Here is a 21,925-nt window from a genome sequence, read left to right on the forward strand (position 1 = left end):
GATCCCCATTACGGAGAAACTGAGAAAGGCAAAGGCAAAACAGGAGTCGCCTCCAAACTATTTACTTCTGGCAGGAAAGAAAAGTACTGAGAAAGTATCTCAGAACTGTTTACTACTCTTTTCTGGAGGCTGTCAAGAATAACTACAACTGGGAGGATTCAAGTCAAGAATAACTAGAACAGGAGTTCCCATTGTGGCACAGTGGTTAATGAATCCGACTAGGAACCATGAGGTTGCGGGTTCAATCCCTGCCCTTGCTCAGTGGGTTAAGGATCCGGCGTTGCCGTGAGCTGTGGTGTAGGTTGCAGACGCGGCTCGGATCCCTCATGGCTGTGGCTCTGGCGTAGGCCGGTGGCTACAGCTCCGATTCGACCCCTAGCCTGGGAATCTCCATATGCCTCGGGAGCGGCCCAAGAAATAGCAACAACAACAACAACACAAAAGACTAAAAAAAAAAAAAAAGAATAACTAGAACTGAGTATTAGATTTGAGGAGTAATATTCTTAAGGAGAATCAAGATATAATATTATAATATTATAGAATCTCAACACTGTTCTATAATATTGTTATTCCGTGCTACCACCGTTAAGATACATTATTAATCTACATTTTGATAGATATTATTATTTTGCACAACTTCTTGGGAGTTAGCATGGCACAGGAGGCTGAACATTTATTTGTTTATTCCTTCATTAAACCATTACCTAGTATTTATGAGCACCTGTTACATGTCAGACACTTTCAAAGGTTCTCTACAGACGTGAACCAACAGCCAGAAATTCCCACTCATATGCAGCTTATATTTTACGAGAGTAGGCAGACAAACAAATAAGTAAAGTATGTCTAATGGTGGCAAATGGTATGGAGAAAAGTAAGGCAGGGAAGAGGGATTGGGAATGCTGGTGGCAGGGGACATGGCTTCTCTCAAATTTTAAATTGGGTGGCTAGGGAAGATCTTACTAAGAAGCTGATATCTAAACAAAGATCTGAAGATGGTGAGGGAAGAAGCCATGAAGTTATCTTGGGGAAGAGGCCTAGCTTAAAGGTATACATTCAGGAGTCACAAGTGTGCAGATAGCATTAAGCCATTAAAACTAGATGGGGTCTGCAAAGGTCTGAGCACAGCCAGAGAGAAAGAGGAGGAGCAAGGCCACGGGCTGTGGCACTCCACTGTCAAGAGGTGGGTGGGGGAGGTGAGGAAGAATCAGCAAGATCTGAGAAGGAGCAGCCAGAGAGGTGGAAGGGAAACCAGGAGAGCAAGGTATCCTGAAGCCGAGGCAGGACACTGCTTTGGGAAGATGGATGTCAAATGCTGTTGATGTGCCAAGATGGAGAAATCTGAGATGGGACCACTGGACTCAGCAATGGGAAGGTCATCAGTGACTCCACAAGAGCTGTTTTAGGAGTTGGGAGGATTGCAATCCTGACTAGGGAGGGTCCAAGGGAAAGATGGGAGAGAAACTGGAGGAAGCGAGTAGAGATAACTCTTTCTAGGAGTTTTGCTGTCAAGGGGAGCAGAGAATAGGGGCGGAAGCTGAAGGAGGTTGTAGGGTCAGGAGAAGGTAGAGGTAGGGGAGTGTGTGTGGGTGTGTGTGTACAATAAAAATAAACTATAGCTTGTTAGTTCCAAAAGAGATATGAGGTTGATGATGTAGGGAAGGGGAAAAATATGGGAACAGGGACAATGAGTAAGTGACTTGGATAGGATCTTGAGTACAAAGGAAAGGGGTGTGGTAGGCTGAATTAAAATCCTGGTGCCAGCACTGACAACTTTTGTCACTTGTGGCAAGATGCTTAACCTCTCTGAGGCTTACTTTATTCTCATCTATAAAGTGAGAATTTCCTGGAACTGTTAAACAGTGTAATGTCTTCATCAAATAGTCCTGTCTCATTGAAGTCTCATGTAATCATTTTCTTTAATACTCATCAGCAGGATGGGATATTAAAAAAAACTTTAAAAAAATCTGTCCTTTTCCTAGGATAATAAATCTATATCTAGTATCTACTGAAATGAAAATGATGCTGTAAAGTATACAGTCACATTCAAAAGAAAGATAATTACTTTTTTGTCTTTTTATTTTTTGTCTCATGTACCTTAAGCCATGGGTGATTCAGCGCTTCATAAACAGTGATCCTTTCAGCGGGATCCAGCATCAGCATGCGACGTACTAGGTCTTTGGCACTTTCAGAGATATGGCTCCACTGCCTTGGATTCATCTGAAGAGGAAGGAAGGAAAATTACACATTTCTATCCAGTGAGAAGTTACCATTCACTGTTATATTTAATATTCCTATGCTGTTTCAACATGAATAGAATTGTCAGAGCAAAGTAGAGGAATCTGATTCTTAAAGGCTTGCTTTTTAAGAGGACAGATGCAATTCTTTTGCTGTGATTGTTGTTGTTCGTTATATGAGAATTTGTATCAGTAAATATTCTTTATACATGTCCTTGTTGTTATCTAAGTAATAATATTTTTAATAATTGAAGAATAGAATCTAGACTCTAAAGAGACTAAGAACACTTTGACCCAGAAAGAACTAAAATAAAATTGAAAACACCAGATTCTTAATCTGTTAAGTTACCATGGAACTACAATAATATTTCTCATCCTTTTTTTTTGTTTCGTTCTTTTAGGGCCGAACCTGCGGCATATGGAGGTTCCCAGGCAAGGGGTTGAATCGGAGCTGTAGCCGTCAGCCTATACCACAGCCACAGCAACCTGGGATCCAAGCTGCATCTGTGACCTACACCACAGCTCACGACAATGCCAGATCCTTAACCCACTGAGCAGAGGCCAGGGATCAAACCTGTGTCCTCATGGATACTAGTCAGATTCGTTTCCACTGAGCCACCATGGGAACTCCTCCAATAAATTTTTTTACAGTGCCTTTTTTTTCTGTGCTCTCTATACGTGGAAGTTGCCAGGCCAGGGACTGAACTCATGCCACAGCAGCAACCTGAGCTGCTGCAGTAATAATGCCAGATCCTTAACCTGTTGCACCACACAACTCGTGTTGTGGTTTCGAAACAGGAGGGAAGGGAGCAAGGCACAACCTTAAAACAATGACATAGCCATTGAGGCTATGACATAGACTGTTTAGAACCAACTAATATTTCATTTTTAAAATTGGAATTAGCAGTGATTGTGAAACCAAACAAAGTAGCTTTTTATTAATGGGATACTTTGGTCTCTGTATGTCATTTTCAGTATTTAGGAGACAATATACCATTAGTATAGGCCCTACACAAAACCCAATTCACTTGTATATTGTTCTTCGTGAAGTTACTTTTGCTCCCCTTTTAGAGATGAAACAACTAAGCAACAAGATAAATTGACTAAAGTCAAACCGAATAATTATGAGTTTTTCAAAAGACACAGGACCTGTGAGACAAGGCTGTGGATATGTGAGGAAAAGAATTTCAAGGCCCCTGGGGAAAGGGGTATTTCTGGGACTAGGAGCCAGGAAAAAATGGAAAGGAATGTTTAGGGCTTCTTGTCAGGAAGGCAAGTGGGGACGGACGGAGGGGAGAGATGGGGTAGGGGCTCACTTCTATTTAATATCAGGAAACTGACTGATTGGCTGAGCTCACGGGAGCTGCCTGGCGCCGGGAGCTTTAAGCAATGCCATGGCTTTAACTGGCAGGGACCTATGTCACCTTCTAAGGGAGAAAGATACAGAATAAAGTCCCTAATAGTTTAAAGCCAAATGAAACATTACAATCTGGCCAAGGGTTGGCATTAGACATTTCACTCAGGCTAATGTGAGGCACTGTTCTAGTAGATGGGGAGCGAAAAATGTTCCATTTTCTTTTTCTAACAGGCAGAACTCCAAATGAGAGTCACTTCTCTTGTCGGATCCCTTAATTAAAATGAATGTTGAGATTGTGATCAGTGGACTGGTTTGAAACAAGGAGGTGAGTGATTAGATGGGCCTTGGCCTTGTTGCCTGTTCCCTATCCTGGAGCTGATGAATCATCTGTCCTCAGGAAAGGGGTTGAAAAATCATCTGGAAGTGGTGGTAAGATTTCCAAAGTGAGTAGAGGATGAAGTATACTCCCCTGTTCTTTTATGACGGAGCCCAATTCAGGATTTTCTCTTCCTTTAGCAGAGAAGAGTAGTTGAAATTCATCTGGGAGGTTGTGTTCATAAGGGGAACAAAAACAAGGCTACAAAACAGCCTCACTTATTTCAATACTCAAGCCAGGCAGCTGAGACAGCAACAAGTCAGATAACATTTTAGACTTCGCGAAATCTATTTTCGTCCATTGTAAAAAATTAAAATTAAAGGTTAGCATATATTTTTAGCTAATTAATATCCTCTCATATCTACCTTAAAAGATCAAGTAAGCTAGTAAATAAGAATACAAAGTTAAATTATAATCATTTAAGACCAGCAGCAGTTGATAAACCTTGATAAGTTAAATGTGTTACATATAAAATATGTCACCAAATCTTTTTTGAAAATGCTCACATAGTGATCAAGGATTTTTGTTAATATTTCTTTTGTTAAGAACCATCAGGGTGATGAAATGATATTTTTGAGATCTGCTTCAAAATAATCTAGTAGCATGTAGAATATAGATACAATAAAATTGTCCACACATTGGTAAGTATTAAAGCTGGGGGTTCATTATACTATTATCGCTACTATTTTATTAGAAATTTTCAATAATAAAAAATATAAAAATAAATGGTGACACAATCATAGCAGAGTATTTTCTTTTCTTTCTTTCTTTCTTTCTTTTTTTTTTTTTGTCTTTTTGCCTTTTTTACGGCTGCTCCTGCAGCATATGGAGGTTCCCAGGCTAGGAGTCGAATCGGAGCTGTAGCCGCTGGCCTACACCACAGCCACAGCAACGCGGGATCTGAGCCGTGTCTGCAACCTACACCACAGCTCACGGCAATGCCGGATCCTTAACCCACTGAGCAAGGCCAGGGATTGAACCCGCAACCTCATGGTTCCTAGTGGGATTCGTTAACCACTGAGCCACGATGGGAACTCCAGCACAGTATTTTCTTAAATGCCCAACAGGTTGATCATCGATGGTAGAGATGGATCTACACTTCAAACTAGGCTGTTGAAAACCTGGGGCTTTTGTAAAGAAAGCCATGAATATATGCGAGAGGTGAGGTTAGCCAGGTAAAAGAGTAAATAAGTTATTAACCTCAAAGCTTCAAATCCCCAGGTATAGGAATCATGATATTGCTGCCACCATCCATCTGACTATATTGTAATACTAAGAATAGAAAATTGTGAGACAATTTAATTTTTGGACATACGTGAACAGTTTCAAGTTTTTTTTTTTTTTTTTATATACAAAGAAACAAAGATAACTATTCAATGCTTTAAAAATAGACAAAATCAAATACCAAAAGCTGCTGGAATGAAGCAGATTGCCTTGGAAACCAGGAAGTTAGGGACTGAACAAACACAAAGGAAGAATTCTATTATTAGCAAATGCTTATAACTCAAAAAGGCAGGTGGGGGATTGTATTATATGGTACCTACGTCATAAATCGCTGTTGAGGATGAAATGAGTTAATTTAAGTGCTTAGAATAGCTCCTGGCACTTAGGAAGTGCTATGTGTGAGTTAGCTATCATTATTGCTAGTATTATTATTATGCTGATGAGTTACTAATTGTGTTTATTTTCATATGTGAGTATCTGTAATTTCACTTGGCAAAATTCAACCGGAAAGCCATGACCGTGCATTTCTGATAGCCACTCACAACTTCCGGGGACTGAAGGGGGCTGAGTTTCCTGAGACTTTTAGTTACCTTGCAAGGATTGATTTTATTCCCCAGTGGCCACTGATTCTAAGAGAAGCAGAAAAACCTATACTTGAAAACATCTTTGTTAACAGTTTTGGCATATATTTTAATCCAAATAAAACAAAAGACAAACCTATATGCCCTTATAAGCTGATGGTGCCTAAGGCCCAAGAGGAAAAAAGTACAAACTGTTTTCACCTTCTCACTTCCATAAGCTTCAGTTATGGCTTAAAAGGCTAAGGCTGCAACTCTGAAACTACTTTACCTTTCATTTCTTTTTTCTTCTTCTTCTTTTCACATCCTGTATAAAGTCTAACATTACCAGGGAATTGAAAAAAACAAAGAAACTTTGGGGCCCTTGCTGTTTTGGAGTCTAGTGTTACATAAACCTGTTCAGTTTTATGTTGCCAGTCATGGCTTAAAATGAAACAGTGATTCTGTTGAATAGAAGGTACATGTGTCAATAAGAAAGGAAAGAAAAAGAACTTCCCAAAAATAAGCTGCCCTGATTTGATATCCAGACACATACCCCCCCCCCCAAGCTTTCCATACACGGCACCCTGTTCGTCCCCTATACGTGGTGGTACAGGGCAATAAAGTATAAGACCTGGGGTGGTGAGACCAACCTTAAGCTTATTTCCAAGAATCCCCCACGTCTTTCTGGTATAGCCACGCGCAATGTCAGTAATGATGGAAGCAATAATGTACTAATCAGAAATCTGTGAATACTACATGCAGTTCCCAATTCACTATAGCCAAAGGTGAATAGAAATACTTAAATCACACCAAAATGGCTCTAAATTATATTATGAAATGCAGTTGTGACACTGGCATTTCAGTTTATTCTGGAATGTAAACGGAAGAATTTTTAGCTGTGATGGTCGAGTACATAAAATGCAATAAAACAGCATCTACGATAAAGCAGAACAAATAAAGGCTAGTGGATACTAAATCTAAAATTAAGATAAAGAGTTACGAAAATTACCTGGATGAACCTTCCACTTTAACTTTAGAAATTAAGCAAAATGTAATACAAATAAAGCCCTTTTCTCAAATTACACTCAGAAAAGTCAAAAAAATTTATTTCCCAGCTCAGCCTGAATAAATGGGTTTGGTCACCAGAGAGCTAATGGATACTTTACATTCTAGGCTCAGGTCCATCACAAACACCTTACCCAGGGTAAAATAAATCTCACAATAAATTCCAAGGAGCATCCCAAATTCTTTTCCTGAACTCAAATTTTATTTGAAATAAGCAGGGCACTAACCAATTTCTTTGACCTAGCTCATAAGCGAGCAGTTTTGCCAGAATGTAGCTGGAGTAAAAGAATCTAATTTGTAGTATGGCTCTGTGAATCTGAGAGCCCAGGACCCATAGGCTGTTGACTGGTACACAGAGGAAAGGGGGCACATCCATCTGGGCTCTGGTTTTTGCACTGTATCAAACAGGAGTGGGGTCCCTGTTTTAAGGACTAAACACAGAGCTGGAACCCAAACATGTGGGATAGACTTAGGGGCAGTGCAGGGGGAAGGAGGGAGGGGCAAGGCAGTGGCTGTTTTAAAGCCAGTCATCTGCATGACAGCTTGGCTGATGGCGACTCTGGAATTTATGTGAGGCCTAAATTGCCTAACAAGGCTGGTGGATCAATGGTGGAAACAAAGAACTGTTCTCGGACTGGATAACTACGTGACAATCAATAAGCAATAACTCAAAATACGTTTTTGCAGAATAATTTACTCTCAATAGAAAAATAAAGCACCCATAATACTTTACCTTATATTTTCCTTTAATAATGCCTTCAAACAATCTTTCCTTGGTTCCATAAAAAGGCAAACAACCACTTAGCAGGATAAATAGGATTACACCACAACCCCAGACATCTACAGGTTTCCCGTAAGGCTCTCTTTTGACAACTTCTGGGGCCATAAAATGAGGGGTTCCAACACGTCCTACAATTAAAACAACATCGAGGAAAAAATGTTTACATAAAATGGTCTTTTTTCACTCACTTGAAAACTGAAAATAGAACAATAACAATGTGAGAAAAGTTTAACAATGTAAATATTCTCTTACCACCTCTCCCTTCCTCTATGAAATCAAGGGGAAAAAAGGCATAAGGAAAAAAGTTGTTTATCTAATCACCTCTTGAAAATACTGAGCGCAGCATAGGTACTTTGTCTTCTGTAACACTGCCACTTTCTAGTGAACTCCTCAAGGTATGTGGTTAAGTGTTCACCCTGTTCTTGTTTCTTAAAGAAGTTTACATTTTCTAATTTTCACATGTTTGAAAATTACTAAAAATATAGAGCAGAGGCTGTGTCAGTGGGAAAATATCTGTGGAGAAAAAGATTACTTTTGACTGCCAAATGGAAATGCTCAAATTAAATGTAATGCTGAGAACTTTTATTGGAATATGACTCTAAGTCTGAAATCTTATCCAGTTGATTTTAGGAATTAATTGCAGCAATTAAAAATGATTAGTAATATTTTGTCATAATAGGATTTTTAAAGTTTCTGCCTAATGTTAACATTTGAAGAGAATGAGAGCAAATATACGATATTAACCAAAGCGAAATCATGAAGCCCCCCCCATTCAATCCTCTTTGACATCTATTTTCTTTAAAGTGCTTTTCTTTTTTTCCTATCAAAACTAGGTTTCAGGAGGGACTCTGAAAGCAGTTGTTTGTACACTAGTAATCATCTTTAACTGGGCATCCCCGAGGGAGTCTTTTCTTCTACTGCAGAATGAAAGGTACTGTGCAGTGAAACTGTTGTGGTCACTGCCCATCAGGTTTGGCAGCTCTTCCATCTATACGCAGGCCCAGTCCCCTTCCCTCCCTTGCCTCCTACAGCTACCCCTCTCCTCATCATCACAAGTCCAAGATAACTTTTATTTTGAAGATTGCACAAAAATGTCCTGTAGAGCTCAGAACTGTGGTTCAGAGGTTTATTAAAGACCTCATATGCCACAGGGGCAGCCCTTAAAGAAAAAAAAAAAAAAAAAGAATTTGCTCATAGATGAAAGGGGAAAAGACCCTGGTAGAAAGAATGTATAGGAATGATGTTTTTAATTTCATGTAGATTGGTAGAATGTGAAAGGACTGGAGTTAACCTTTAATATACACCAACCCCCCCAATTTCCTGGTTTATGATCACTCAACTTTTCCTTCTTTGTGGTCACTTAATTTTGTTGACTTTGACCACGAAATACTAAGAAGGGGAAGCCAACTACCAAAACCAAATGAAATGTCTCTGTATATGAGACACTTCAGATGTACATTCAAATATTTAAATGTTAGCTTTTTTTGGATAATGTAATAAAAGCTTATCACCTAAAACTGCAGGGTGGAGGGAGCTGTTCCGGATGGCTACATATTCAATACTCTAAGACTTGAATCTTTACACACCCAAACCTCTTTACTTTAATAATTTTGGATGGCTCTCTTTCTACATTTTCTTGACTTCTTTTACACAAGATGTTGCACATAATTTAACCTTTTCTTGATAACTCAGAATTATCATTGTGGATACCAATGAAAGACCTCTGCTATAGAGTAGAACATGCCCTTAGGAACTTTAGAAGTATGCAAGGGTTGATTTCTTCAGTATTTAAACACTGATGTGCTTTCCAACATTTCGTATCTGCTCAATATATTTATTTTTTTCTGTCAGGCTTTCATTTCTTTTCTCTCACTATGCTTACTCTAGCCTTCTCTTCTCCTAATTTGTTGCAGAAAAATCTGCTATTAATGTAAACTAATTAGAAACCAGATTCTTACACTTAATAACAATTTCCTAAGTGCCTTTCAGGTCCTAGACACGGCAGTAGGTGCTACAGACATATAGAGGGATAAAAGCCATGGCCCCTCCTTGCCAGTTTTTGATGTAATTACAAATCCCTGCATCAAACGCTAATTGAAGGTATGTAGCCCAGATAGCTATGGTAGTATGGGAGAGAAGGAAGAGGGTTACCTCACTTGGGATGGTGAAGATTAGCCTGTTTTTAAGAGGAGATGACTGTTAGCTCAGTCCTCAAGAATAGTTAACCAGATACAGAAAATGACAAAAGGCATTCTATCCAGAGGGAAGAGCAGATGCAAAGAATGAAGGAACACGAATCCACAAAACTTTTTGAAAAAATGGAAGCATGTCAGCCTCAGAGCGTGTCTTTAGATGCTCATTTGAGGGAATTATGACTGGTATTAAGGGTAGAAAATATGTTGCTGCAATTATAATTATTTCCTAGGTGCCTAGCTACCTTCTGTATAGATAAGTGTTCCAAACAGCTTAGTTTCAGATAGGGGAAGTATAAACATACATGGAAAATATAAAGGAGAGAATTTCTATTTGGAGGACTGAGTGATCAAAGATTCTATCTGATAGGAAAATAATTTTCTGTTAAATATTAGCAAATGAACTGATAAATAGCCGTAAAATTTTCGAAGGTACTTTAAATATAAAAGTTTTTTATAAAAGAATAATTTAACCCTTATCTACATATGTAGATTGTATTTTAAAAGTCATTGTAATACTTGAAGTAGTTATTTCAAGACTCCAAGGAAAGGTATGTTAAGAAATGACACTATTTTGACCATGACAAAGTATTTTAATTTTAGAGGAATTGAGAAAAGTAAATCTTACATAACTGACACACTGTGGGCTCAAAATCAGTTTTAAAAATATACAATTTAAGGGAAAGATTCATGGACTTTAGGAAAATAGGTTAACATGTAAAACATGTCTGGGTAAATCAAATGACTCTTTCCCCTTCAATCAAGATACACAGTAAAATATGAAGCCCATAGCATTTTTAATACTAACGGCATGCAGACCCAGATCAAGGGAAACAAAGTCACCAGAGATGGCTAGTACACAGCATATAAAAGGAATTCATTTTATTTCATTTCATCCCATCAACTTTGGGGATGTAATCATCAAAAACTGTGTGTTATTTGTGTAGTCTTAACACAGGGGTGGATGTGTACAAATACCAGAGTGAGAGAGTTAGATTAACAGCAACATGTGTTTAAAAAAAAAAATTTAGGATTTGTAGTTGACTGAAAGATGAATGTGAGGCAGCAGTGTTATATGGTTGCCCAAAAGGCTCGTGAAATTTGGGGGGCCTGACAAAAAACGTAAGATCCACAGCAAAAGACGTCACAGCCCTAAGCGTCTGTGCACTTGAAGTACCTGTAATTGTGTTCCGCTCTGGCTCTGTGCTTTGTGCACAGCAAGGAGATTCTGGACCAGTTCCTGTGAGGAATGGCTAAATTAACTTAAGGAAGATAACTTGGATAAGACTTAGGGGGACCTGAGAGCTGTTTTCAAACATCTGAAAGGCTATCATGTGGAAGGATTAAAATTACTTACTGTGGCTCCAAAAATCAGAATTAGGGCCACTGGGTGGAAGTGATAGGAAGATACATTTCTGTTCAAAGCAAGGATGAACATTTCAATACTTAAGGAGCTTTCCAAAATGGAATGAACTGTCCTGGGACATAGTGAATCTTTGCCATCTGAGGAATTAAACTAGAAGTTGGGCTTTTGCTGGGAATTTTATGAGAGAATTCAATCATTATTTAGGAGACTAGAGAAGTTAAGGCCCCTTTGAGCCCTGAGATTCAATGATTCTGTGATTAAATTGTGCATTGTTATCTGACCCTAAGGTCAGTCTTCTAATCACAGATGACAAGTTCTGAATTAGGGGGAAAATTCAGTTTTCAAAAGTATACTCAACTTGCAGTTTCTCATATTCTCGGAAATAATTAACTAGAAGAAAATGCAAAACTAGAAGAAATAAATACAATTTAATTTTAGAGGGCAATGTGGAAAAATTATGATTTAAAGAATACAATTATGACTTATGGCTCATGTTTCAGAAGATGGCTTATGTTAATACCGTTTTGATGGTTCAATAATAGTGAATTAAATATCTTGTATAAAAGATTATTATTTTGATATTCATCATGTGCCAGGTATTTGAATTTATTTATTTATTTTTTGTCTTTTTGCCTTTTCTAGGGCCGCTCCCGTGGCACGTGGAGGTTCCCAGGCTAGGGGTCCAATCGGAGCTGCAGCTACTGGCCTACACCACAGCCACAGCAACAGCAACGTGGGATCAGAACCTCATCTGTGACCTACACCACAGCTCACGGCAACGCCGGATTGTTAACCCACTGAGCAAGGGCAGGGATCGAACCCGCAACCTCATGATTCCTAGTCGGATTCGTTAACCACTGAGCCACAACGGGAACTCCCAGATATTTGAATTTAATACAAGCATTCTTGAAAGACGACAGGTTTTAAATGGTTCGGTTGGTAGTTTTGCTCTTTGTGAAGGGTGGCAGTACTTGGAGATGGAAAATAGAAAGCAACGACTAGAAGACTGGTAGTTTGTAGAATGGAGAACTAAGTAACTTGCAAAACTAAACGAACAAAACTGAAAACAGGGCAGCATTCTAAGCTAGAAAGGAATAGATAAAACCAAATACTCGAAACTGCAATTAACATCCACCTCTGTACTCTGGTGACGAAAGTTTCTGTTTTAACTTTTTTTTTCCTGGCATGGGAGTTTTCTAATTTTATTTGTTTTGGTCAATAATAAAATCAGTCTGTATTCACATATGCTTGCTCTTCCCAAATGCACAGATTGATGGCTTGAGCCTCTTTCCACAAATGGAAAGAGGGAAACAGTGTGAAATTAAAAATCAGCCATAGATGTCACCTAAAAGCAGTTAATCCACACATGTTAGATGTGACTTCGTTTGGCTACCTCAACTTTGAAAGTCACTTTGCCCCAAACATCACCTTCCAATACTGTTTTAATCTCTGTATTTTTGGTCTCTTCCCTGTTAAGTGCTGGGGATGCAAAGAATAAAAAGACAGAGACTATTGTGGTTGCCAAGGTGGGGCGGGGGAGTGGGGTGGACTGGGAGTTTGGGGATTAGCAGATGCAAACTATTACATTTAGAGTAGGTCCTACTGTATAGCACGGGGAACTATATATCCAATCTCTTGGGATAGACCATGATGGAACATAATATAAGAAAGGGAAGGTATGTATACATGCGACTGGGTCACTTTGCTGTACAGCAGAAATGGGCACAACATTGTAAATCAACTATACTTAAATAAAAAGGGGGGAGGGAAGACAGTCTATTCTCAAGGGACTAAAATTCTAGTTATGACTACAGAATTATTAAACTCAAAACTGTACTATGGCACTTTGGGGGCATAGGTCGGGGTGGGGTGGAAGGAGGTCTGAAACACTGAGGATGGACTAATATTTAGTTTGAAAGCTTTATACCAGCCTAAAAGTGACCAGGCTTTGAAGGATATTTTAAAAAGTGTTCTTACCTCCAGCCACAAGTCCAGACTCTCCTAACTGAATAGCTACTCCAAAGCCCCCAAGTTTAACAGGTGCTGAATTTTCCTTTGAGGCAAGGAGAACGCAGTGGGGCTGAAAAGAAAAACAAACAAACCAAAGATAAGGATTCATTTTGATTTACACAAAACCGAATAATATGACCATATAGTAATACTTTAAAAACTTCCGGAATTACTATGGATGCTTGAATTATTTGTCTTCCCTCTTCTGGCTGATGTCTCCAAAGACTTAACTGTTTTTGCCAATATTTCTTCAGGAATTATTTGCTTCCAAGATTAGGATATGGTGGTGGGAATTACCTAGGAAGCATGGCTATTCAAGACAGGCATATTTCCTGACTTTTCCTGCAATGCTTTTTTTCCTTTGAGTGACAGTCTTCATTTGCTTAAGGAAAAATGTATTTTATGCCTTCTTCCAAAATGTTTCGTGAAACCTCTGACTTTTACCTTACAGAGACACTGTGTCTTGGTCCTTAGCGGATGTTGATGGCCTGTCTTTGTCCTTTCTCCCATCATCTTATTTCTTTTCTTTAGTCATTCCAACCCCGAGTAAGAAGAGTCAGATTTAATGACTGACTGAGCCTTGCTCCTGGGGGATTTAAAGCTCTTCCTGGGGTCTTTTCTCTGGACCCGCCCTTTCTCTTTGCGGCGGCGGTGGCGATGGGAAGTGATAAGGGAGAAGGGGGAAAGGAGACTACTTGGCTGGTTGGCCTCTAGCTCAGGGTAGAGACATCCTCCCAAGGGAGTAGCTGTTTGACCAGCGCTCTCTAAGAATCACATGCTTTGTGGTCACAATGAGAATTTCTTTGTTGGACCTCATCCTTTGCATCTGTCTCTTTCTGAGACCTTGTTTGGGCTGGTGTCAGGAAAGCATTTCATTGCAGGGACGTTTGGCCTCTGCCTAAATACTAAGCTTCCCAATATGACTAACATTACATGCGCTATGACCTGCTCCTAAAATATGGGTTAGTGAAAAAGTCAAGCCTCTTCAGGCTTGGAAGATAAAAGTATATTTTTTTCTCTCTTATACTTGTTCATACATAAAATCACACAGTTTTAGTTCAGGTTTAGCCTATGTGATAGTGCGCATGAAGAGACCGGTGCAATAAAACTGAGCTGGTGCACCCAGAGAGATGTCTGATGATGGATATGCAAAAGTGGGAGGGATCCTTACTCTGCCCAATGAAAGCGTCAGGGTTCCACCTTGGAAGTTACGTTCTTTGTCCAAGGCTATTTAAAGATCTCTACAATAGAGTCTCTCCCAAAGAAAGATGAGCCCTCAAATGTAAATGTATGCATGAGTGTGTGAGAGTGAGCGGAAGAGAAGAGAGGAAAAGCAAGTGTACCTGAATGGTGAGCGAGCTGCAGCCAGACACAAAGTAGCCAGAAGGGTCTGCGGGAAGCAAGTAACCTCTACGGAACTAAATGATAAAAGAGCACTTTCTCTCAATGAGAACTTTCAGTTGGTTCAAATACAGACCAGTGACAACAGACCTGAAGAAAAAGGCAATAGCCCTAGGATGATTCTAGTGTGGGGCAGAGCAAATGAATGAGCCTAGAAAAGGATGGGCCTGATACAGAAGAAGAAAATACAAACTAGACCCAGACAGGGTCTCCTGGCAGTATCTTCATCACCTTCTTAGGAAGGAGTAGTAGAAGCTTAAAGCAGAATCCTAGCGTATATACTTTATAGTTTGTTGACTATATTTATGCTTAAGTTAATGTTATATTGATATTTATGTGTCCATCAGAGTATGGATTTAGTCATTCTCAATAAATCCTTTGAATTGGAACTTAAGCTAGATGATAAACAAAGAAATCAACATCCATAAACGAATACAGGACGAGGCAGTGTTAAGTGCTATGAGGTAAAATTAAGCTGGTAAGGAGGTAAGGTGTCAGAGGTTCGGAGACTAGGGGGCTGCTATTGAGTAAAGGAGGGGGTGCCAAAGAAGGTCTCTCTAATAGGATAATGCCTGAACACAGACCAGAATGAAGTGGCAGAAGCAAGATATTGGTAAGGAGGAGAGTTAAGTATAAAGGCCCAGAGGCATGAGGTGGGTTGGCATGTTTCGAGAAGAGTAAGGAAGGCAGTATGTTGGGAGAGGAACGAACAAGAGGAAGAGTGGTGGGAAATGACATTCAGATGATCAAAGACCCCACTGTCTAGGGTTTCGAAGTCAAGGCCAGAACTCTGGGTTTTATGCTAAACAAAGTTAATGTTATATTGAGGGGAGTAGTATTAAGATCAGTTTTAGGTTCTGAAAGGATCACCTGAACTGCTGTGTGGAGAGGAGATTGCAAGGGCGGAAGCGCGGAAGCAAGGAGACCAGGTAGAATGTTTCTGTGATTGTCTAGGCAAGAGAAGATGGTGATTTGGACTAGACTAGAGTGATAGAAGCAGAGACGGCAAGAAGAGGTCAAGCTCAGGATATGTTCTGAAGGTAAATCGGACAGGAATTCTGCTGGATGTGGGGGTCTAAAAAAAAGTAAGTCAAGTATGGCAACTAGGTTTTTGTTCTGAGTGACTGACTGAAAATGAAGATGCCATTTCCTGAAATAAGGAACACAGGAGGAGGAGTTTGAAAGAGGGATCAAGAATTTGGTTTCACATAAATTGAGTGGGAGGTCTTATAAGATAGCAGAGGGAAGGCTGAGATTAGAGATACAGATTTGGGATCAATAGCATATAAATAATATTTACAGCCAAGGTAATGAATGAAATGACTTAGGGAGTGAATGACCAATAGAAAAGAGGTCAGAAAATTGAGACCTGGTACACATCAATATTTGAGGTAGAGAAGATGGAAGCAATCTAGCAAAGTAAACAAAATGCCTATACAGTGAAGCAGAGGGAAAATCAGAGGACTCTGGTGTCCTGAAATGCTACTGAGAAGTCGCCGTTAAAGATGAGAACTGACCATTAGATTTGGTAACTTGGAAGTCAGTCACTTATGACCTTGAGAAAAAGGGTTTTGGTGGTATGATGGACAAAAATCCCCACTGGACTAGTTTCAAGAGAGAATGGGAAGAGATGATGTGGAAATAGTAAATTCCGATATCTTTCAAAACTTTATTGTAGTGGGAATAGAGAAATGGAATGTGGCTGGAAGAGAGTGTGAAGCCAGGGAAGTTTGTTTTTTTCTCTTTCTTTCTTCTTTTTACTTTTTAATATGACCAATTGGAGAAAATAAATTAATAAACGTCCATGTACCAATTGCCCAGCTTTAATAATTATTGACATTCTGCCATTCTAGCTTCATCTATACCCCAACCACTTATTATAATTTCCAGCTTATGTCTTTTAAAACAAATCGTATCATTTCACCAGTTAATAGTTCAGTATTTCTAACAGATGACTTAAAAGGAACCCATACTGTCCTTATCACATATAATAAAATTAAGAATAATTCTTTAATACCATCTAATACCAGTTCTCATTCGATTTTCCTTGACTGTCTCAAAGAGGTCTTTTCACAGCTGGTTAGTTCAAAATGGTATTCAAGGTCCATACATTGCATTTGATGGTTATCTCTCTTAACATCTCTCTTACTCTCTAACATATCCCCCTCAGACCTTTTTAAAAATGTCCATGACATTGATTTGTTAAGATACTAGGTAATTTATCCCATGGAATCTCCCACAATCTGGGCTTGGTTAATGCTATTTACAAGGAGTCATTTAACATATTTCTTAATCTTCTGTATTTCCCGTAAATTGGTAGTCAGATCTAAAAGGCTGATTAGTTTCACATTCAATTTTAGGATTTTTTAGGCAACATATCATAAGTGGTGTATCTATTGTATCATGTCAGGAAGTTGTGATTGTCCTACTTTTAGTGACAGGATTGATCAGTGGGTTCAGGTGTTGTCTGCCTTGATCCAGCATTATAAAGCTCACTATCAACGTTTCATTGAATACTTTTATTTATTTATTTGTTCTTTTTTTTTTTTTTTGCCATTTCTTGGGCCGCTCCCACAGCATATGGGAGGTTCCCAGGCTAGGGGTTGAATCGGAGCTGTAGCTGCCAGCCTGTGCCAGAGCCACAGCAACGCGGGATCCGAGCTGTGTCTGCGACCTACACCACAGCTCACGGCAACGCCGGATCGTTAACCCACTGAGCAAGGGCAGGGATCGAACCCGCAACCTCATGGCTCCTAGCCAGATTCGTTATCCGCTGCACCACGACGGGAACTCCCCTCACTTAATACTTTTAGCAGCCATAAATGCCTAGCTCCGTAATTAGGGGTTCTAGAATGAAGGTTTTCCCTAACATTTTGTCATGAAAACTACCAAACAGACAGAAACTGAAATAATTACACAGTAAATAGCCATTTATTCACCACAAAGATTCTACGATGAACATTTTGCTACATTTGCTTTACCAAATAGCTATCTATTCATCCCTTTATCTAACCATCAATCCATCTTTTCACTAAACTTCAGCTACATATATCATTAGGATTTAATGTTTGTTCAAAATAGCGTGTAAGGTAAAATGTACAAAACTGTCAAGTGCACAAATCTTTAGAGTACCATTAGAGAATTTTGAAAACTTGCCCAAACCCCTATCAAGATGTTCTCATCATCCCAGAGTACTCCCTCACCCCCTTCCCAATCTCTGCTGCTATGCATGCCTCCAGTGCAAACCATTATTCTGACATTTTTTCACCACAAATTTGTTTTGCCTATACTAGAACTTCAAATGCATGAAGCCATATAGTATGTATTCTTCTATGTAAGGCCCTTTCATGCAGCACGTCTCTGAAAATGAAGTTCATCCATTTTGCTGTGATCAATAGTTCATTTTTTAAGAATTGCTGAATAAGTATTCTTTGTATGAATATACCACAGTTTGTCCAGTCTCCTACTGATAGACACTTAGGCTGTTTCTAGATTTTGGATATAATGAATAAAGCTGCTCTGAACTATCTCCAGAATATCAAGTCAGTTTCTAGGCAACCTCCAAAGGTGAACAATGGAAGGTTTTGTTTTTTTGGTTTTTTTGGTGTTATGAGTTTAGAGATTTTTAATATATTTGATGTGTTTTAATCACTTGTAGCCATTATTCATTCTGATGCTCGAATTGTCCCATTTTTGCCTAGTGAGAGCCTCTATTTAAGTCAGCTTTTATGTCCTTTTATAAGACTCTAGGAGTCTGGTAACTTCTTTGCTTTCAGGCACAAGATGTTCGAGGCTTGTCTTGTTCGTTTCTTGTCCCAGATCTCGAAGTGGCCATTTCTCCAAAAAGACTCATTTCTGTGTAGTGGGAAAAGGTATTTAAAGCCGCAGTATGGGTATAAGGTATATTATTGCTATTGAGTTATCACTGCCTCAAGTTTTCAGTGTACAGAACCAAAAATTAAGTATTTTTCTTTAAATGGCTGTCCTTGCAGCATACGGAAGTTCCTGGGCCAGGGACTTAATCTATGCTGCAGCTGTGGCAACACTAGATCCTTTAACCCACTGCACCAAGCTGGGGATTGAACTTGTGCCTCAAAAGCAACTCAAGCCACTGCAGATTCTTAACTTACTGTGCTACAGTGGGAACTCCTAAAATTATATATTTTTTAGAAAGGAAAAATAAATCACCAATTCATATTGATGCTTCTTCCTACTCAACAATGGAGTTTTTCATTGTACTTCTTTGATGTTGTCAAGTAATGTTGGTACAAAGTGACATTAACATAATTATTCACTGGCTTTCTCCTTCAATGTGTGTGTATAAAACTTTCAAAGTAACAACACCATACATTACCAGTAACACCAAATCTACTGTATGCTGTTTAGGATTTTTTTGTGATTTTTTTTTTTTTGTCCTTTGTATACAGCCTACCAGAGATGCTCAGTCAAAATCCTGTTTTACTAGCCCACAAAGTAAGAATTCATGAGTCTAGACAGACATAAATAAGTAAATGAATGGGGAGAAGGAAAAGCTTTCCTTTAAGTAGAAAATCAATGAATAAATGTAGAAGAAATTCTGGCATTAGAAAATCACTATTTGGCAGTTATCCTAATAACTGATTCAGGTCAGAACCATCAAAGGGCTCTAACGAGTAGGTGAAAGCTTTAAGAGTCACAGGATATTTGTATAATCTCAGGTAGCTCCCCACAGAATACTTATTAATTACAGAAGGTAAAACAGTAATTTTACAAAGGAGAAACCTGGCAGGCACCATAGCAAAACTACCGTTGCTGGTCACGGGACTAACCGATAGTACGTGCTTCCTGATGTGTTTTCTTCACTGAGAAGAACCCGGCAACACTGCTGTGGTATTCCTGCCCAAGCACGTAACTGGATCTAACCATGAGGAAAGAGCAGATAAACCCAAACCGAGGGACATTCTAGAAAGCAACAGGCACATATTCCTCAAAAACTGTTCCAGATTAAAGGAGACTATAGAGACTTAACAGCTAACATACACTGCATGGTCTTGTTTTTATTTCCACTATAAAGGCTCTTGTTAGGACAACTGAGGAAACTGGAACAAGGTATATAGATTACAAAACAGCATTCTTTCAATATAAACACTCTGATTTTGATAACTTTACTGTGGCTACTAACAGAATTCCTTATTTTTAGGAAATACATAGGTAGATGGATAAAGAGATGGATAAGAGTAAGTGATTGAAAAGGACAAAACCAATGTAGAAAAATGTTAACATATGGGGAAATTGGTGAAAGGTACCTAGAACTTCTTGTCACTTTTCTGTAAGTCTAAATTTATGTACAACAAAAACAAAACAAAAGAACCCAGCCTACTTTAAAGTCATTTAAAAGAATTCTCCTTGTGGTTATACTTCCAATTTGTTACGTAGTGAGGTCAGTTGTTTTAATTACATTTTGACTTAATTTGGTGTTTAAAACATACACACAAAGTTCCAAAGGCAAAACCATAAACAAATACCATTCAGAGAGGTCTAGCTTTTGTTCTCTCGCCTCACACCCAGTCTCCTCCTTTTCATTTGTGTTAGTTTCTGGTTTATCCTTCCACTGTTTTGTTATGTTTTAAAAATGAGACAATACATACAAATATTCAAAAGTTTCACCTGACAGCATATCCAATAAATGACTCCATAGCATAGACATTTTCAGGGAGATTTTTTTTTTTTTAGTTTTTTTTTTTTATTTTTTAGAGACACATTTGTGCATGGCTGCAAAAGATCCCGTAGAAAGGAAACAAACAGACGACACCAGAAGAGAGACGGAATAGGATGTAATCTGGGAAGGGGTTTGGACCTAGTGACAGCGAAGAAGGCAGGATACATGGGCACCCGTATATGCAGGCTGATGTGGATGTAAGATGAGGAAGCTCTCTTCTGAGAGCTTCTGTTTTCCATTTACTCAAAATAAAAAGTGATCAGCAGGTGGGTGGGGAAGGGGGGGGAATGGCTGGTCGTGTGAGAAGAGTGAAGGTGTGAAAACATATTTTCAAAAGATAGGAGAATGAACTGAGATAGTGGTTCTCAAACTTTAGTATCATAATCACGCAGATTTGCTGGCCCACAGCCCCAGTTTCTGACTCATAAGGTCTGTGATGAGGTTAAGAATGTGCATTCCTAACAAGTTCCTGAGTGACTGATGCTACTGGTCTGGGAGCCATGCTTTGAGAACCACCAGACTAAGGAAATATAGCAGGACTGTTGGCAGCCCAGGGGCCCACTTGAGGTTTGTGGTCATGAATCTGAAGTGAGACCAATCAGTACTATTCTGTGTTTGCACCCAAAAGTCCTCACTTTAGCTGGTGGGGTTCAGGCCTGGAGTGGGTGGTGAGCTGAATTTGAACTAGGGGTGGGATTTAGATAGAGGGTGGTGATATCAGTAATAGATGGCACCAAAGAAGCATATCCATCTATTTCTGCTTTTCTACTTCTATCTTTTGTATAAGTAAAAAGCTGGGATATCAGCAAAGTTCAAGGAAGGGGAAGGGTGGGCAGAAGAGGATATATGGGAATAAGCTAAGAACAAAGAGACAGAAAGCAGAAAGTTCAGAATAGACAGGAAAAAGCTCATATAAAGAACTAGGGGGAGTTCCCATTGTGGCTCAGCAGAAACGAATCTGACTAGCATATCCATGAGGATGCAGGTTTGATCCCTGGCCTTGCTCAGTGGGTTAAGGATCTGGCGTTGCCCTGATCTGTGGTGTAGGTCGCAGATGAGGCTTGGGTCTGGTGTTGCTGTGGCTGTGGTGTAGGCCAGTGGCTACAGCTCTGATTGGACCCCTAGCCTGGGAACTTCCATATGCTGTGGGTTCTGCCCTAAAAATACAGGAAAAAAAAAGAATTTTAAGAAAAGGAAAGAAAAAAGAACTAGGAAAAGCTTATACTCAAGTTTGAGCATAGTAGGGTCAATAGGGAACTAAAGATTAGAACAGAATTAGTATTTTTGAAAAGGGATGGCTTAAGTGTGGGAAAAAAAGCTAGCATAATATAGAAAATTTATATTAGATTTTGTGAAATAGAGCATACAATAAATACTATTTGATCATTAAAAAAATCCTGCCAGGATCCTGAAAAGATATTTGCACACCCAGGTTTACTGCAGCATTAGTCACAATATTCAAGAGGTGGAAGCAACCCAAATGTCCAGTGACAGATGAATGGATAAAGAAAATGTGGTATTGCATAGCCTTAAAAAGAAGGAAATCCTGTCACATGGTACAATATGGGTGAACCTCCAAGATATTATGCTAGACAAAATAAGCCAGTCATAAAAGGAAAAATACTATGTGAGCTGACTCAAATGAAATATCTAAAGTAGTC

The 21,925-nt window shown here is 39.1% G+C and overlaps 1 protein-coding gene across 28 annotated transcripts in view; it reads right to left on the reverse strand.

Moving 5' to 3' along the window:
* The window catches only part of CASK (calcium/calmodulin dependent serine protein kinase), a 371,692-nt gene that overhangs the window by 117,669 nt on the left and 232,098 nt on the right, over positions 1-21,925 (reverse strand). For all 28 annotated transcript variants that reach the window (XM_085007759.1, XM_085007756.1, XM_085007749.1 and 25 more), the window contains 3 exons: positions 13,133-13,235; positions 7,550-7,725; positions 2,095-2,217 (listed from right to left, as the gene is read on the reverse strand). In XM_085007759.1, coding sequence (XP_084863885.1) covers positions 2,095-2,217; positions 7,550-7,725; positions 13,133-13,235 — 402 coding nt within the window. The remainder of the gene's footprint in view (positions 1-2,094; positions 2,218-7,549; positions 7,726-13,132; positions 13,236-21,925) is intronic.

The sequence above is a fragment of the Sus scrofa genome, chromosome X, assembly GCF_054392235.1.
Source record: "Sus scrofa isolate SSC_HxYL_T2T_F1_AM1 chromosome X, Sscrofa_HxYL_maternal_Yorkshire_Landrace_v2.0, whole genome shotgun sequence".
In the NCBI taxonomy this organism is placed as follows: Eukaryota; Metazoa; Chordata; class Mammalia; order Artiodactyla; family Suidae; genus Sus; species Sus scrofa.